The 19,877-nt window shown below is 36.6% G+C and overlaps 1 protein-coding gene across 4 annotated transcripts in view; it reads left to right on the forward strand.

Annotated features, from left to right (window-relative positions):
* The first annotated feature begins 1,073 nt into the window (after window positions 1-1,073).
* The window catches only part of LOC120634361 (attractin-like protein 1), a 42,795-nt gene continuing 23,991 nt past the window's right edge, over window positions 1,074-19,877 (forward strand). For all 4 annotated transcript variants that reach the window (XM_039904874.1, XM_039904876.1, XM_039904875.1 and 1 more), the window contains exons 1-13: window positions 1,074-1,371; window positions 5,660-5,872; window positions 6,817-6,983; window positions 8,572-8,652; window positions 9,322-9,571; window positions 10,193-10,336; window positions 11,020-11,165; window positions 13,736-13,854; window positions 15,318-15,467; window positions 16,197-16,305; window positions 16,770-16,881; window positions 18,328-18,435; window positions 19,014-19,158. In XM_039904874.1, coding sequence (XP_039760808.1) covers window positions 1,139-1,371; window positions 5,660-5,872; window positions 6,817-6,983; window positions 8,572-8,652; window positions 9,322-9,571; window positions 10,193-10,336; window positions 11,020-11,165; window positions 13,736-13,854; window positions 15,318-15,467; window positions 16,197-16,305; window positions 16,770-16,881; window positions 18,328-18,435; window positions 19,014-19,158 — 1,977 coding nt within the window. In that variant the 5' untranslated portion in view covers window positions 1,074-1,138. The remainder of the gene's footprint in view (window positions 1,372-5,659; window positions 5,873-6,816; window positions 6,984-8,571; window positions 8,653-9,321; window positions 9,572-10,192; window positions 10,337-11,019; window positions 11,166-13,735; window positions 13,855-15,317; window positions 15,468-16,196; window positions 16,306-16,769; window positions 16,882-18,327; window positions 18,436-19,013; window positions 19,159-19,877) is intronic.

A 19,877-nucleotide genomic window follows, 5' to 3' on the forward strand; every position in this document is an offset into this window, starting at 1 on the left:
ACATATTTTGTGCTGAAATTTATAGCTTCTTAGACTTTTGTAGACAGTGCTACTAAAACTTGACCTCGTATGAAGTTGAGCGCACAAAAACGGCCCAAGCCCAAAGTAAAAATCGGGAACACTGGGTGTGAAATACTACTATCAATGCCATCTATAGTGTAAATGTAAATGATTAATCTAAAGTCTCTTAACGCCATCTAGTAGCACATACATTCTACAGCCATCTAGTGACGAAATAAAAAAATATTTAATTATTGGGTACGTAGTTAATAAGATTAAAACAACTAATTGAATGCATAATATTATTTAAAGTTGAAATTATTCATTTAATTATTCGAAATCAACCTTTTTTACTATTAAATAAACAAACATTCTGTTTCTTTCTGTTTGTTTTTGAACGAAAAAAATACGCCTCTGTATTTTGACAGATGGCAATGCAGCGGTGTCAGATAAAATGTTGCTTCATCCAAATATTTCCTCGTTTTTGGGTATTAATATGACGAACCGTTTTACATATGATATTAATACGATTAAATAAATTGTGAATGATGATGAAACTTAAAAATATATTTGGAATTTCAGAACTCTTTCTGCTTAGGTTAATGCGAAATAAAATGGGTGATGTAAAAATACCAACCTTATATGATTTATAAAATAATAGTACATTTTTCTGTCGTGGAAAATTCATATTTTATATGCACACGACAGAAAAATAATATTAAATTATTTTATAATTGTAGAGTTACAGTCGCAGTAACGGTCGCATTAGTTTTTGAATAGCTAAAACTATTCTACTGTTGGCTGAAATATTGAGTATAAGAACTTAGGTAGGTACTACAAAAACGAATTCAAAGAATAAAACAACAATCGGCATAATGTTGAATAAGACTGTTATCTCATATACAACCTTATAAAGGAATGTAAACAAAGATGAAGTTAGGATTTAGCTGTAATCTATTATCACGGCTAACTTGCTTACATTTTTTCTACATACATTTCTAGATTATTGAAAAAAACTGGGTATAAACTGTATAAACTGACAACACTGTCTCTAGTACCGTACGGAACCTACACGACGCACGGCCGCTTTCAACGTTCGAATAGGCCAACAAAACTCGTTGAAAATGCATACATCAAAATGGTAGAGTCGCTTCAAATGTTTTTATTCCTGTTCAAATCAAAATACAGACGAAAATTTTCATGGTTCTCGCCGTTTCTGTGTTCAGTGCTCATCGTGTTATTGTTTTGTCATGACGTTATTTCTAAGTGCAGTGAGACTAATTGTGTAAATGGTATTTGTAAGAATGATAGTTGTGTGTGCTACGAGGGCTGGCAGGGACCCCTGTGCCAGAACTGTGGCGGGAAAATAAAGTGAGTTGATACATTTATCTCAGAAAATCCTGATAGGTTACTGACCTTAGTGACAGACATGTCAGTCGCTGGTTAAAGCTCGCGAAAACATTGATTCAGCATTATCCAATTAGGTTCTTTGGCTTCTTTTTGTCATCCAGAACTACTGCCGAAGGTCGGCGGATCATACACATATAAAATACCTATAATACATAGACGTTATATTCGCCTACCTTTTCGTAAGTTATGTGGCACACAAAAGTGTTACAAACTGTGCTTAAAGGTTAACTGTTGGCTACCATTGGTTTAGAATACCCGGTTACGCTTGCTATTGTCCCATTATGAATCATTACTTCTGCATATATCATATTTGACATAGACAATAGCCTTGTTTACTTTTTAAAATTTAGCAAGGATACGATGCATTTTGCTGAACCAAGTGTTTTTTCAAATATCTATTTAAATAAATAACTAAATAAATATACTACGACAATACACACACATCGCCATCCAGCCCCAAAGTAAGCAAAGCTTGTGTTATGGGTACTAAGATAGCTGATGAATATTTTTATGAATATAATACACACAAATACTTATAATATACAGATAAATACCCAGACACTGAAAAACATCCATGTTTATCACACAAATACTTTCCAGTTGTAGGAATCAAACCCACAGCCTTGGACCCAGAAAGCAGGGTTGTTGCCCACTGCGCCAACCGGCTGTCAAAAAATATCTGTTTAAAAACCCAATGTGGGGTTGAGTATATGAACTTTTATAATATGAGAAATAAAAATGTGCATAAAAATTTTGGAACAGGCAGGAATTGAACCTGCATCACAATCAGAGCAAGAACCTGGCGATGGTGCCTGAGAGTTCTTCCAACTTCCACTGCCACTAATCCCATACCATCGTTATGAAACTTAATTTTAGACCCTCTGTTGCAGCTAAGTTAAAATTGTTTTTAATAGATTATTCAATGGATGTTGCTATCACCACATTCAGCATTATATAACCCTCTGCAGAGCAGGGCAGGAGACAAAATTTAAATTAACATGTCCACCTGCTAAAGCATGGGAAAATGGAATAGGTGAAGTTTATCCCACACATAAAATTTGGTATGGTCTAGTGCAAAGTTTTCACTGTGGTTCCTACCGTAAAAGATGTTTCTTGCAATTTAGTATTACAATAGCTGCAGTATAGATAAAATAGAGGTATAAGGTTAATATAACTACCATACACCGAATAGGTCAGCGAGCTACCATCTTAGACGAGATCTGTATGCCCACTAGGTGAGATTGCAGATTTATAGCTTACATGTACAGTAATAAAAGAAAAGATATTATTGAATGCAATATAATTGATTGTTATACATTAATTAGATATGTATAATGAAATGAAATTAATATTTGCCCACAAAATCGCTTACAATTGTAATAAAAAAATATATCTAACAAAAAGCATGTGGACAAATAGGGTTCCACCTGAGCACAAAGCTGCAGCGAACTGCAGAGCTGGTTTTCAGAAGGACCCTGTGTGCTCACAGACGTGTTTGAGACTGCTTCATCCATGCCAAAACCTTCAGTCTATACATTATAAAAATAAAATTAAAAATAAAACACGGTACGGAATATAAAATTTACAGAGCTAAACCAAGAATCTTACCACAAAGTCGGGCAGTGTCCATGGTAACGCTAGATACGCTGTTTGTACATATGCCAGAAATAAATTACAGCCCTGCTACTATAGTGTTTTTCACACACAAACGCATATGGAAAAAAAAACTGTTTCAAAGAAAAGCCTCATTAAATTAAATTATAACAATCAATTGAAGTGAGATATTCAATAATCATACTTTCGCTGACCTCTGGGCTTTTCTTTATACATCATTTACTAACTATGTAAAACAACATAATGATCATTTAGTAATTGCTTACTTATATAATCCTTGATATTAATAATATTAATTAAAAAGCATATAAAGTATGTAACTATAGAACAAATATGGATATGCAAATTTTACACCTTTTAATACATAGTACACAGGTACATAGACCAGAGGAACAACGGACCTTGGAGTTCTAAAGTGGCAACCCTGCACTGGAGAGTGTAAATATACTCCCACAACAGATATATAAAACAAGTAGTATAGAGTTGCTTGATAGCAGCGCAAAATCATTGTAACTGGAAATCCCCACTAAAGTCCTTGTGTTAGACATGATAAAATGGTAAAATGTTGACCAGTATTAAAAAAAGAGCCACTGCCGAGTTTTATGCAAGTTATTCGATGTCACACTTAAACACCATGACTTGACTTTCCTTTAGAGACTGTAACGTTAATAAAACATATATTATATATATAATATTGTGAAATAAAGAAAATATGCAATGGTAGATTGAACCTGTAGAGGCTAACACAAGAGCCAAAGTATATATTTAGCAAAACAATTATACTTTTTCTCTTTGATGCTATAGAAACTTTTTAAATTTTCTGTCACCGCACAGTAATGACCTTTCTATTATTTTATTATAGGCATTAGGCAAGGTCTTTTGTTGTTTTGTGTAAAACTCATTTGAGCGTCATCATTGGGTTAACAAACTGCCTAAATTGACAATTACATTTGTAGCTTTTGTTAGAAGTATGTAGTGGTTAACTTTGACCTCCATTTAGGGGGGCCGAGTTTGATAATTGCAATTTTTGAATGTTATGTGTGTTTTAAAAATTTAAAATTACTTGCTTCAACAGTTAAGGAACATTTGGGCATTAGGGTGGGGGTGGTGGGCGGTGATGCTCGATCGTAACAATAGGAAGATCTTCCTCCGAGCGGGTGATCGTGCTCGAGGACCAAGGTCCGAACATTCATTTTTGGAAGTTGTATATATAGGCATTATTAGTGAACACTTCGCTAGCGCGATGCAGGATTTTTTGTGGCGCCAACTAGTTTTTGTAATGTGGAGACCGCTACAGGCTTGTGAAGTCATCCAATCCGCTCTTAGCCAGAGTGATAGACTTCGGCCTAAACCCTTCCCATTTTGGGAGGTGATCCGTGTTCTTTGGTGTATCATAGTGAACTCTCAGGCGCAACATTATTCTCCCCAGGGATAGGAAAAAATTGTATCTTCTCCCACAGCTTTGTCATCTCATTGATGCACTGTTAGAAATAATTCAAAGTAATAAATGGAGCTAAACATCTCCTATACCCTGTTGCAGTTCTTTGGCGGATGGTCACATTAATTTTATCCCTTGCAAATGGGCGATATAACTTATTTCTGCTGCCCATGCTAAGGTTTTTTCCTTTCCCGCTATAGTAAGTGATGTTTAATTTTTCTGAAAAATTGAGGGGTGAGTACCGGGGATCGAACTCGGTCCTTTCGAAAGATGATGATGTTTGAACCACTTAGGATATCACCAATGGGGTTATTGACATTATTTGAAGTCAAATAAAAAAAATACATAAAAAAGAAAACTACAAAAAAAACATTAAAAATAAACACTTAACACTTAGCAGTGGTTTGTACGACCTATTCTCATACTTACCAAATACACATTAAAAAACATAACAATCGGTCGAGCCGTTTCGGTCCTAGGATTTCGACCACAAACATAAATATAAGATATTGGGTATTGCTTTTAAAAATAAGGCTAATTTTATTTTCCTTGAATTAGACAAACAGACAGACAAAATCACTATGCATTCATTTCATAATGAGCCGTAGGTACATCCTCATTCACCTCATTGACCCTCAAGAATCATAACTGGTTTGTTAAAAAGAAACAAGTGATATTTCCTGTTCCCATCGATTACACGTGAATACCTAAATATTATGACGTAGGTATGAAATTAAGGACAACATTTTTGACAAGAAACTAAATAGTTTCTTGTCAAAAATGTTGATAAGAAACTAAATAGTAGTGTGAAGACAAAAGATCCTAAAGAAAGGATTTGAGCAAGCAATGGGAATTTTGGAATTTATTGTTTATGATTTTTATCTCTGGCCCGGTCTGGTAGGAGGCTTCGGCTGTGGCTAGTTACCAACTTATAAACAAAGGCGCGTCACTAAGATATCCGGTACGAAGCCGGTTAGCTCGCTTCCATTATTTTAAATCTTTTTATCTACCTATGTAAAAAATCTTTACTTGAGGTAGCAGATTTACTAAGAAATATTATAGACTTTTGAGGAGCACGCTATGTTCGGTATTTTATTCCGGTGAAATCGCAGGCTGACAATATAATAGTTCCGGACCCTATCCTCAACTTGATAATACGGTTGACCTCTAAAATGTTATTATACACTTTGTTCCCAGATTAACAGAACCTACGGGTATTATAACTGACGGTCCGGGCAACTATAGCGTAAGCACGCAATGCTCGTGGCTGATATCCCCACCCGCGTTGGGCCCGCACCCCCCAGCGTTGCGCGTGCGCCTGGAGAGCTTCGCTACAGAGTGCGGCTGGGACCACCTTTACGTGTACGACGGTGACAGCGTGCGAGCCGAGCGACTGCTGGCGGTATTTAGGTGATTATATAATTTTGAGCAAATTTTCCATAACGTTTTGAGGTAATTTTCTATTTTTTGGAGTAAACATGTAGAGGTAGACTTCAATAAATATTTGGTTACTCCGTCTCTCAGCTTCTGCACTTTCTTACTTATGTCCCCAACGTATGTCGTAATTGGATAACTTTTACGAATTTCTTCGCATATCGTATTTATTGGCATTACTAAACGCGTCAACTCTCAATGCTCGTGGCTGATCTTTCATCCCCCAACGAGCTGAGCGACTGCTGGCGGTCTTTAGTTGATTACCAGTGCTTAGTCACTAATAAATCTTGGAGAAATCTCCTGTTCCTTTTTGGTTCAATTTTCAAAATTGTTGGGGCAAACTTCTATAAATTTTGGGGCAATTTTAAATATTTATGTCGAAAATTACTTAAGCCAAAACCTAGACCTTATTATCATCGCACTATCTATTTTTTATTTCCTGATGTGAACGCAATCCCATAATTTTTATCACAAACCTTAGCCGGCGCTGGGCGTTCTTTTTTATTATTTTCAGGTACATTTTCTATATTTTTGGGGCAAACTTATTAAATTATTCGGGTAATTTCCAAAATGTTTACTTTTTCATCTTGGGCAAAGCTAGGTAAATTTTTGGCAATGGCATACGAGGTACCTGCAGCAGCTTTACGACTGAACCTGTAGCAAGATTTGCTCGTTCGAAATCGAGGATTCGTTTTCGCGTATCAAACGCTGTAAGTAAGGACCTAATGTTTTCAGTTTCGCAAATCCTTTACATCTGATTTTTCTTTTCCAAACATTCCAACGAAAGACCGAGCTTAAGAATTTTAAGCTTTAATTCAATGCCAATAAAATCCATTTCACTCCGATATTCAAGTACTTCCATACTCGAAAGAGACTTCTCGATTGCGAGCCTACTGTATGTTAAATCTATTTAATTCCAGCGGGGTTCTAGATAAGGTAGAGACTGGCTGGACCCGTCAAGTGATAGCGCGCTCCGGGAGTGTGCTTTTGCATTTCTTCTCAGATGACGCTTACGCGATGGAGGGCTTCAAGGTCACTTACGCGGCTTACTCCTGCCCGTCGAACGACCATCGTACTAATTGTTCCAGTAAGTGTTTCAAAGTTAATTTTTCTCCAAGTAGGCCTAGATTTTAAGCACTTTTGAAACGTCAAAAAAGTCTGTTTGTAGCCTCTACAGCCGGTTCCTAAGGCAGATTCTACCGTTAAGAAACTTTATCTTGTGAGTGAATTGAACGGAGCGGCCTGCTTCCAAGCAGCCTTGTTGTTAAGGAACTCATCAATCGTGTAGTAACCACGATTAATGAAATGTGTTTTAATACATTGTTTGACATTAGGTACAGGTAGATCTAATATAACCATCGGTATAATGTATAAAAGTGTATATACCCATCCCCACGAAGGATTTCTGTACTTTCCGCAGACGATTTGCAGATATCACTTATTTATGTCCGTTTCTAGTAAGTTTATTGTTCAAATCGACTTTTTGTTTCAAATTATTAAAGTTTTGTTTAATAAAGATTATGATATTATATAATGGGTGTTTTTTTTCCTTTTTATTCGGAAAAAACGGATCATTGACGGAAACTTTTCAAGCACCCTTTAAAAAACGTTGTAAATAAGTCTGTGAATTCCACGTAGTACTAATGAATTCTCGCGATTGGATGCAGCAAGCCGGAACTTGTAAGGCCTCAGCGGATTACTTCGCGCCGATCTACCCTTTTGATAACATAATCCAAGATGCCTACTTCTTAAGGAAACCCGCTTACTCAATATTGAAGTATAAAATTTCGTTTAAGTATGCGCTAAGCTTACCGACTAGTGATGGGCTTGCTAGTGCATTTCTTGTAACTGTTTTTTTTTATTTTCGTAATATTTGTCGGACGGAGCACGTCCTGCAACATATATACATATATAAAATATAAATGTTGTATTTATGTATATACTAGCTGTTACCCGCGACTTCGTCCTCGCGGATTAAGGGTTTTTTATTCTCGCGGGAACTCTCTTATTTGCCGGGATAAAAGGTAGCCTATGTTATTTTCCATGTCAAGGGCTGCATGCATGCCAAATTTCATACAAATCCGTTCAGCCGTTTTTGTGTGATTGAGCAACGAACATCCACACTTTCACATTTATAATATTAGTAGGATTATACATGCCTATATACATATATATATTTTATATACCACCTACTTCTCTTCTTGAACAGTGTTTTATACTAATAGTTGCCTGGAAGAGATCGCTTTGTAGCGATAAGGCTGCCAAATTGTACCTATACTTTGAATTTACAGTACGTAAGTAAGTACTTTTGCACATAAGAGTACCTAATGTATCGTTTTTTTTATCACATAAACAAATAAAGTTTCCGCAACTTAATTATACATAAACGATCTCAAAATTTTTAGAGAGCAACTATCAAGCATAAAAAAGATATATTGATTATAAAAAGATATATAGATTATACTAGCGTGTTGCCCGCGACTTCGTCTGCGTTTGATTTTGTTTTTGATGTGGCATTCAATTTAGCCTTAGTACCCATAACACAAGCTACGCTTACTTTGGGGCTAGATGGCGATGTGTGTATGTATGTATGTGTGTAGTAGTATATTTATTTATTTATCTCGTCTATCTCCATAGAGTAACGCGTACAGATAATTATCTCGTATTTTTTTCAGATCACGGCGAATGTGATGAAGGGACATGTAGATGTGAATCCGACTGGGTCGGAGTTGCCTGCGATCAGCCTGTCTGTCCAAGTATGTATTGGGTTAAGGTAAAATCTGCCTGAACGTAATTATTATTTTTCATTGATAATGCTATTTTAACTATTTGCCACTAAGAATACGATGAACTTGTTTTTATTTTTATTTTAAATTGACATAAGATTGTACCTTAAAAAAGTAATCACTATGCACTATGCCCAAGATCAACATTACATTACGGGATAAATTTAAATAAGTTAAAATAATGACGGTGTATAGTCAGTACATATATGAAAATTTAATTTATGTCCATATAAATATATCAATATTTAAAAAGAAAATGGACTGTAACTATATAAATATTAGAAGCAAAATTAAACTCGTTGTGCAGTTTACTAGTCACAGAAATTATAAATTTGGAAATTTATAATTTCTGATTTTTCTCTGGTCGGGCTGGTGGGAGGCTTTGACCGTGGCTAGTTACCACCCTACCGACAAAAACGTGCCGCTAAGCGACTTAGTATTCCGGTGCGAAAAAAATCATTTTTTCTTTAAAAAAAAATGTTTGTAAAAGTGTTTGTATGACAACGAAAACTGATCGAACAGTTTCCTTATTCATGCAAACACTTTTAGGCACGTGTGCATAAAAAGCACTTTTACTCCGCTTAAAAGTTAACGTAAAGTGAGTGAAGGGTTAAAATGTTTTTCTTCTTACTGTTATAGGTAACTGCAGTGGTGCCGGACGCTGTATGCCGTTCGGTTGCGAATGCATCAACCGCCGGAGTGGGGCGGATTGCAGCAGAGATGCCAGCTCGGCGGGGTGGGGGTGGGCGTGGCGGGAGGAGGGCGAGGGCCTCCCCCCTAGGCCCGCGCGCTCCCCCCCACCCACAGCCGCGCACACCCTGCTTAACTACGGGGAGGACCTACTTAGGGTGGGAGGGGAGACCTTCTCCGAAAGCGCGTTGTTATATAGGTACGTTGACCACGTCTCCGCCACTCTTTTATATATTTGGCCGTGCCCTAAGAGCCTTCGGGGGGGTGAGATTGGTAGGAAGCAGGGTGAGAGCCATCTAGCACTTTTCCCTCTCCCCTCTCCTCCCCCCACCCCTTCTACTCTAATTTCCCTTCCCTCCCACCTTCTTTGCTTCAACCCCCACGAAACGAGTATTCCCCAACAGCATGGGTGCCTCCCCTCACGGCACGCTTCGTAAGATGCTCCTCCCCAGGAGAGCGGAAAGGTTAGGACTTCGGCCTCCTTTTCCACCGGGCTGAACTCGATCCCCGGCACACATCTCTAAATTTTCATAGTTATTTGCGTTATCTTTTATTTGGTTTAATCACAGAATTAAGAACGTACAGAAGCCGTGTACACGACTAATATTGAAGCATTAAAAACCAGTCCACTTTAGCAGTGTTTCTAGAACAGGCGGTAAGTCATTTCATTCTATATAGCAGTTGAGAATGATTATTATATGATGGATGATGCACTCAAAAGCGTGTGAGGTCTAGCCAAAACCCTTCCCATTCTGAGAGGAGACCCGTACCGTGTTGGTCGCTAATAGGTTAATAAAGATGATTGTATTTTCACCCGCAGGTATAAGACTGCCCAGCACGAATGGGTGGCGATGGAAGCCCGAGGCGAATCCCCCTTGCCGCGGTTTGCTCACGCAGCAGTCCTGTACGGGAATGAGCTGATCGTGTACGGGGGCGTGGTTACGTCGGACGAACCTGATAGAGGGTGAGAAGCGAAGAGTGAAATCCACTGCTGGTTTTACTTTTATACCCTCAACGCAAGTACGACGGTATGTCATAAGTTTGACGTGCGTGCGTGCGTGCATGCGTGCGTGCGTGCGTGTGTGAGTGCGTGCGTGCGTGCTTGTGGCTGACAGCCTGAGGCATCTTTGACGGCCGATTGGCGCAGATTGCAGCGACCCCGCTTTCTGAGCCCAAGGCCGTGGGTTCGATTCCAACTACTGGGAAATGTTTGTGCGATGAGCGTGAAGTTGTTTCAGTGTCTGGGTATTTATATGTATATTCTATGTATTTATGAATAATAATTCATAAAAATATTCATCAGGCATCTCAGTACCCATAACACAAGCTACGCTTACTTTGAGGCTAGATGGCGATGTGTGTATTGTCGTAGTATATATATTATTTTATTATTTTTTATTATTAGCTCCCGGATGGATGAACCAATTTTGATTATGTTTTTGAATTAGTCGGCAGCGTTTTTAGCTATGCTTGATTAAATTCGGTTTCCAACTTCCTCAATAAGGATATTAAATGAAAGGACATATTATACCAGGGTTGTCTTGGGTAATGTGTAGCGTCGGAAACCCCCATGAAACGCTCCCATACCGCGAAATATGAATGCGAAAAACTGTAATTGCTGAAGTAGCCATCTTTTATCGGTTTCAGGGGTGGCTTGGCGGGCTTGGAGGGCAGAGCGGGTGAAGTCACGAACGAGGTGTGGCGGGCGCGAGTCGACGGCTCGGTGGCGGAGTGGCGGAACGCAACTCCAACCACCTGTTCACCACACCGCCCAGCGCCTTTGAAGCATTGCGGTAAGAATCTTAAAAATTACCTATAATGGGAGGTCGTGGGTTTTATTCTCATTTTCGGCTTGGAGAAAAAATATCGGAATTTTTATATATTTATTTTTTTATAATCCCTCTTAACATCACTTATCTTTCAGATAGTAAATTTAAGGCACACGATAAAATCTTTTTAATAAGGAAAGCCTACTATTGTGTTAAAGACTATTTAAATGTAAAAGAAGTTTGGACATAGGTTATCGATAGTGGAGTAAATGCATAATATTAATAAATTCCGAAACAAAAAGATTAATTTATAAATGATTGCTATAATGCTCATATAACAATTATAATACAACAAATTAATTAATGCTTTAGAACAAAATGTTATTAAACATTTCTTATATATTTTAAGGCTTAACATAAACTTTACTTTATTTTAATTATTAATTATTGATCATTGTAGTTTTTTTTTTGTTTATATTAATACTTATAAAACAAAAAATGTATGAAGTTCATAAGTGCTGTAAAACTATAGCCTAAATTGAATAAAGATTTGATTGATTGATTGATATAAATTAATTAATTACTACGGACAAATACACTTACACATAGTAACAATTTCATTATTATTCTCATTATACTTACCAACTACACGAACTTTATATTTAGTACATTAATACATTGGATTATATTTTTTTATTTTATGGACGGCCGATTGGCACAGTTTGCAGCGACCCTGCTTTCTGAGCCCAAGGCCGTGGGTTCGATTCCCACTACTGGAAAATGTTTGTGTGATGACAATTAATGTTTTTCAGTTTCTGGGTTATCTGTTATATAAGTAATTATGTAAATTATTCATAAAAAAATTCATCAGTTATTCTAGTACCCATAACACAAGCCACGCTTACTATATGAATAAATGAATATACATACTTTATTGCACACCACAAAAAGTACGTAAAAAATGAAAAGTATAACAAAGCAACGTAAACAATTGGGCGGCCTTACCGCTTCATAGCGATATCTTCCAGGCAACCAATGGCGAAGAAAACAAATACAGAAAATAGTTTGGTGGTGCACATACACATATACCCATAAAATAAATGTATCAATACTTAAATAAATATATATATATAACTAGCTGTTGCCCGCGACTTCGTCTGCGTTTGATTTTGTATTTTTAAAGCATTCAGTATCGCTAAGCCTTAAATTAGTATAGTAGTATTATATATATATAACATGTGACTGTCAATTAATTATAGAAAAATTATTTGCAATAAAATAAATTAGCGACTATAATTAAAATATAAACTATCCTATCTCTTAAGTTGGAACAGACTGCTCACGGTGTGCCAATTTAATTTAAAATCGGTTAAGTAGTTTAGGAGTCCATCGCGGACAAACATCGTGACAAGAGATTTATATATATTACTAGCTGTTGCCCGCGACTTCGTCTGCGTTTGATTTTGTTTTTAAAGTATTCAGTATCGCTAAGCCTTAAATGAGTATAGTTGTATATACATATAACATGTGACTGTCAATTAATTTTAGACAAATAATTTGCAATAAAATAAAATTGTGACTTTACTTAAAGATCTAAGCTATCCTATCTCTTAAGTTGGACCAGACTGCTCACGGTGTACCAATTTAATTTTAAATCGGTTAAGTAGTTTAGGAGTCCATCGCGGACAAACATCGTGACAGGAGATTTATATATATTAAGATTAAGATTAAGATAGGTTTATAGTTCAATTCTTATGATTCCGTCAACTGAAACCACTTAAATGTGTTGCTCTGTAACAACAAAGAAACGACATTTAAAGTTTATTTCTTAAGTAAATTCACAAATAGTTTTTTTTATTTATTCCGTTATGTCCGTTATTATAAGTATGGAGGGTAGAGGTAAGGAGAGTCATCTTATATGGGAGAAAAGTTGAAAAAGTGTCCAGTTGTATGTGCTAAATAACAGTTCAAAAATCCTCCACAATGGCGCTGGTGGATGCACAGGGTATGGTATGAATGTAGCAATCGTAGATGAATTGAAGTATGCCGAGTTAAAAAATTTAATGTCATTATCGACTAAAGTAGTTAATTATTGAGAATTTCAACAACTTACGTTGTACAAAATATTGTGGTAAATATAACCTTACTTCCTTGTTTATTTTTCAAGCCTACTCTAACAATATTTATATTTGGCGCTTCTTTTAAGAGTTACCTTGATGCAAGTGTGGCGCCATCCTAATTTAATACATTTTGACGACACTTTTTCATATACACAGTTGATCCTCCTTACCTCTACCCTCCATAATTATAAGTCACGCACAATGACACATCAAAATTGTCTTTTTTTGACTGCCATATTTGTTACTGTTTTATCATAACTTTTGAACTGCTTTGCCGACGGCTTGGAGCGCGGGAAAATTAAAATTAGAGAATATTGAAACTCTAAAGAAATATACTTAAGTTCTTTACATATAATATGTATAAAACTTTATTTATGTATTGTTGTATTATATTTATATATTATATTTGTTTGAATAGATAAATATTTGAGTTTGTTTTGACTTTGATTTTGACTTGGACTTTCATATTTGCAGGTGGTCTCCACTTATCTGGGCACACGGCCGTTCTAGTACATATCGGGGCCACCAGCAAGCCAGTTATGCTGGTTTTTTTCGGCCACTCGCCCCACTACGGTTATTTGCATCTTGTACAGGTTTGTTGGCTTTTCGATTGGCTTAGGTAACTTTTAGTAGTACCAGTAGAGCTTTTTGTGACAGAGCTCGTCAAGGGCTTAACACTTACGTCTCAGTTTGATGGACACAAGGCGGTATTTTGTAATAGTATTCCACCTTACATCAGGTGAACCGTACTGAATGAGAGTAATAAAATAAGTTTATGTCGTAGTTGTTTTTCAAATTTTCGTATTTTTAATCTGTGGTTACAGTGAATGAATGAATGAATGAATGAATACTCTTTTATTGTACACCACATAAACGTATAGTAAAATTATAAATAAAAATTTAACAAAAAGTATACTATTTGGCGGCCTTATCGCTACATAGCGATCTCTTCCAGGCAACCAAAGGCATTAAACACATCTCAAGAAGAGAGGTAGGTGGTGCATTTAAATAAACACATATATTTTCATATATACCTATATATACATATAATAAACTTACAATAAAATATATAGATACTAATATATATATCTATATAATTAATATGAATAATACATAAATATATACAATATTGTCAAACCCCAAATAAAACAGAAGGGAATAGGCATGTTAAAGTTCCGAAGATTTAGACAAAAAATTATCTTTAACAAGTTTTTTTTTAAAATGGTAATAGACTGTGCCTCTCGGATTTCAAGAGGCACGGCACAGACAGTGATACAGCTCCAGTATTTTTACCCTTGTCTATGTGTCGTACACGGAGAACCGTGTTAAAATGTTTTATTGCTCGTTATTTTGGATTTCACCTAAGATAAACGGAGGATTTTATGTTAGAAATCAGTTGCAAAATAACACCATGGATCGTTGTGTGAATTATTCTACAAGTGTCGAGCTTTTTCTTATAGGTTGTTACTTAACCTCATTAATACACATATTACTTTGCTTTCTAATTTACAAAGTCCGCAGAATTTTCAGGGATAATAAATAAGCAATGAATGAATGAATGACTAACTGAATTAATGCTTTATTGTATACCAAATAAAAAAATAAAAAAAAACAAGCATTAGAAAAAAAAAGGAGAAAAGGTACAATAGGCGGCCTTATCGCTTAAAAGCGATCTCTACCAGGCAACCTACTAAATCAAATTGAGTACATGAAATTGTGAAGAAGGGTTAGGGTGTACACAAAGTAATACTTGAATAATAAACATAAATTACAAAAATATACATACTTCATAAAAAAAATATATATATATATATATAATAGAATACTTATCAATTGTTGCTACTTTCATATTTTAACAACTGGGTTTACATCGGTTATGTAATAGATATTTAAACGATAGGGTCTAAAGTTAGACATGGAAATTTTAAATCATCGTATTTATTAATAAATTTAAGAATTAATTCTTTCGTTTTTTCATGACTACTGTTTCAGTTTCTTTGTCGATATTTGTTTACCTTTTATTGCATTGGCTTATGGTATGCACTTCCTCTGTCAGGAATACTACATAGAGGAGGGGGTATGGGCGGCGGCGCAAACGCGCGGTTGGCCCGCACGCGGCGGTTTTGCGCACTCGGCGGCGTGGGAGCCGATGTCGCGGCGCGTCTATGTACACGCCGGACTAGTGTCAGAGTCTGAAGCTACACAGGTAGGTTTGACATGCGTGACTTGTCAAGTATGTGATCTATATAATATACTAGCTGACCCAAGCGCCATCTGTCGGGCTGATTTGTGAATCTAAACCATCCAGGGTGCCAACCAAACGCATACCGAAAAATTCATTCAAATCGGTCCAGGCACGCACAAATTATACAGACACAACAAATTTATATATAAAGATATTCGACGGCTGATTGGCGCAGCGGGCTGCGACCCTGCTTTCTGAGTCAAAGGCCGTGAGTTCGATTCTCATAACTGGCAAATATTTGTGCGATGAACATGACTGTTTTTCAGTCTCTGGGTGTTTATATGTATATTATAAGTATTTATTAATATATTATTCATTAAAAAATATGCATCAGTGATCTTAGTACCCATAACACAAGCTACGCTTACTTTGGGGCTAGATGGTGTTGTGTGTATTGTCGTATTATATTTATTATTATTATTATTATTATTTATTATATATATTAAAATTAGTTATTTATGCAACTGTTGTATAATAAGGGGTATTGAAACACGAATGTGGGTTTTAATACCCCTTATTTATAGTGGGAATGTGTTTTAATACCTAATTATCAATATTAGTATAAAACACTACTCCCATGCTTTTACATGATACAAGCCCAGGAGATAGAAGAAGGAGAAGAATTGCTAGAAGAGCTCAACCTAGAGAGAGAAGGAGATAAAAAAATAGTTATATTAAGTTTTCTCACAGGCGCCATCTGCAGCGCTGTATGAGTACGAAGTGGAAACGCGAATATGGCGGCCGCTGCCGTCTGCGCCCACGCCGAGATACTTGCATTCCGCCATTTTTATATCGCCCGGTAAGTTCTTCTGTGGTGAAGACCAAAGGTCTGAAGAGACCATTATGGGCTAGTGGGACCGTTCGTTTTCCGGGGATAGTAAAATATGAACTATAAAAAAAAATGTTTTGTATATAGTGTGCATTATTCTACTAGTCAGGTCCTTTCATTTGGTACTTATAAAAAAATTGTGAACTGTCATTTTGTTGCGGCGGCCGTCTTGGACCGATTTTCATATTAAGATATTTACATAACCATGCAACCATTCCATCAGTATTTTCGTATGACGTTGTCACGTTCAACTATCGTCAGTAAACCGACTTTACAGACAAACGATACCTTTTTTTTTATTTATTTATTATTCATTCTTTATTCATTCATCAGATTGGTTATTTACAAAAATTATATCCTCACCGCTCCTTCCCGCTTTGGTGGCAATCGGTGTAAAGTTCGAAGGTCATAGTGACGTCACAACTTCTGCGCAGGTGTGATGCTAGTGTTCGGCGGTAATGCGCACAACGACAGTGCGGCCGCGTCGTCGGGCACGACGGCCGCGTCGCAGTGTTACTCCGCCGCGGCGCTCTTATATGACGTAAGGTGAGATCCTGTACTATGAAGCAATCAACGGTCTGTCTCTGACTTTATAACGAGAGGCCCAGTACCCAGCGCTGCATATACAGGGTGTGCACTAAGCGGGAAGATAATATAAAATGAATAAAACCTCAGAAGTGGCAATGGGCCGGGCACATAGTACTGAGAAAGGATGGACGTTGCGGTCCCAAGGTGCTGGAATGGCAGCTCCGAACTGGTAAGCGCAGCGTTGGTCGACCCCCCAACGAGGTGGACAGACGACATTAAGCGCGTCGCAGGTAGCCGCTGGATCCAAGCGGCACAGAACCGTGGAATTTGGAACTCCGTACAAAAGACCTATTTCCAGTAGTGGACGTCTATCTGTTAATAATTAAGTAAGTAAGTAAGTAATTGACGGCCGAGTGGCGCAGTGGGCAGCGGCCCTGCTTTCTGAGTCCAAGGCCGTGGGTTCGATTCCCACAACTGGAAAAGGTTTGTGTGATGAACATGAATGGTTTTCAGTGTCTGGGTGTTTATCTGTATATTATAAGTATTTGTATGTATTACATTCATAAAAAAAAAAATATTCATCAGCTAAATTAGTACCCGTAACACAAGCTACGCTTACTTTGGGGCTAGATGGCGTTGTGTGTATTGTCGTAGTATATATATTTATTTATTGAATAGGATGATGATGACGAGTTTTGAAAAACTTAACAGACATTGAAAGAGTTATAAAAAGTGTATCCTTAAGTTTTTATAGCTTAGCTTACTGGAGATGAATCATCGCTTACCATCAGGTGTGATTGCAGTCAAGCGCCTGTTTATAAACATAAAAAAAAAAAATCTTCATTTTATATCATCTGCATACACTCTATAAAATCTAGTAGGAATCTTGATAACAATAATAATTTATTCACAAGAATGTAGGTACATGGAGTTTTTATAATATTAAATAGAATCCAGTACATTCTACCAGTCGGTGTGTATTAAATGTGTTACAGTAATGACATTAAATTAAGGAAGTACTTGCCAATTTATTATAATCCAATAGATTCACAATATAACTTTTAAAGTCATCATTTAAATATTCTGCAATATCATAATAACATCATAACATTTATTTAGCTATAATTTGCGTATTTTTCTGAAAATGCCTGAGTGTCTTCTTTACATTGATTACTTACTTTGAAAAAACAAACACACGTGCTGGAGCCACTTGCATAATCAGTGGAGTCATGTTAAAAACATTCGTACCAAGGTACATGTGTTTAATATATTATGTATACGCAGACTTATGTATATTTAGTGTTTTTAGACCTGCGTTTATTATTTTTATTTGAGACGAATGTGTTGACAGACTTCCCGTGCGTTTTAGGAGTTCTCTGACCCGTCGCTGGTCTCCTAGTACTACCTTTCCAAATTACCTTGAATGTTAACGACTAAACGTGATGACTTGTACCTTGTCCTCAGATGTAAAGTTTGGCACATACTGAACACTACAGGGGTTTCTGCGAGAGCGGCGCACGCCGCAGCGCTGTTACCACTGCGGTCGCGACCTACCGCGATCGTGCATGGCGGGTAAAAGTCACTTATTTTTTTATTTATTTTGTATACCCGATGCCATCTTAGACTGCATCATCACTTACCACCAGGTGAGATTGCAGTCAAGGGTTAACTTGTAGTGCACTAACTATGAATACACTTTTATTGTACACCACATAAACATATAGTAAAATTATAGTAATATATTATATTATTATAGAGGTAGGTGGTGCATTTGAATAAACATGCATAAATACCTATATATACTTATATAATATATACATATAATAAACTTACAATAAAATATATAGATACTGATAATAATTAATTACTATATATTTTATATAACTGCAAATAATATAAATGCGAGAAGCGGCCGGTAAAAAGTTAGTATAAAAAAATCCTAATCCTTTACTCCGATACACGGCAAGGAAAGAAGCAAATTATCATAGGTTTTATTTGAATTTGGAACTGGCTTGCAAATACAAAAAAACAAACCAAAGTATACTTTAACGCGGGAAAAATGATTGTTTTTCGTTGTTCAATGACCTTATCCATACGCAGTTATTTAATAAGTTTATATATACATATATTTATGTATCTCTTTCCCTCAGTTTCGACGGCCGACTGCGTTCCGACGCGCTAATATTCACAGCGGGCGACGAATGTTCGTCTCGTAACGACGAAACCTCATGCCTCAATAGTGCAGCAGTAGCGGCGATCGCTTGCGTGTGGACCCGCAGCGAGGGATGTGTGTCTGTATGTGAGACTATACATAAACTTTAAACTATATTTATTTACCAGACAACATATACGGTGAAGTGGTGATAATAATAATAAGTAATAAATAAATAAATAAATATACTACGATAACACACACATCGCTATCTAGCCCCAAAGTAAGCGTGGCTTGTGTTATGGGTACTAAGATGACTGATGAATTATTTTATGAATAACATTCATAAATACTTAAAATACAGGTAAACGCCCGGACACTGAATAACATTCATGTTCATCACATAAACATTTTCCAGTTGTGGGAATGGAACCCACGGCCAGATTCAGAAAACAGGGTCGCTACCCACTGCGCCAATCGGCAGTCGGCCGTTGGCTAGGTTGGACTCCGATTTCAATTTCGTGGGGCCGAGTTCAAATCCCACCATCTAACCTCTAACTTTTCTTAGTTATGTACGTTTTAAGGAATTAAAATACCACTTGTTTCGTGAGAATACCTGCATGCCTGTGAATTCGCGTAGAAGAGTAACTAACGTCGATACCTCCATCAATCAGTTGTTTGTATATGGATTTTAGGGAAAACCACTATCAATTATTTCCGCCTAGAGAATTTCCTTAATATTTGTACTTTTCGTTACTTTTTTCGATTTTATAACACAGTGCACCGTTGTATTATTATCATCACATCAATGCATTTTTTTATTAAATTAAAAAAAAAACAAATATAAAAATACATACTCTGT

Source organism: Pararge aegeria, chromosome 23, assembly GCF_905163445.1.
Source record: "Pararge aegeria chromosome 23, ilParAegt1.1, whole genome shotgun sequence".
Classification (NCBI taxonomy): domain Eukaryota; kingdom Metazoa; phylum Arthropoda; class Insecta; order Lepidoptera; family Nymphalidae; genus Pararge; species Pararge aegeria.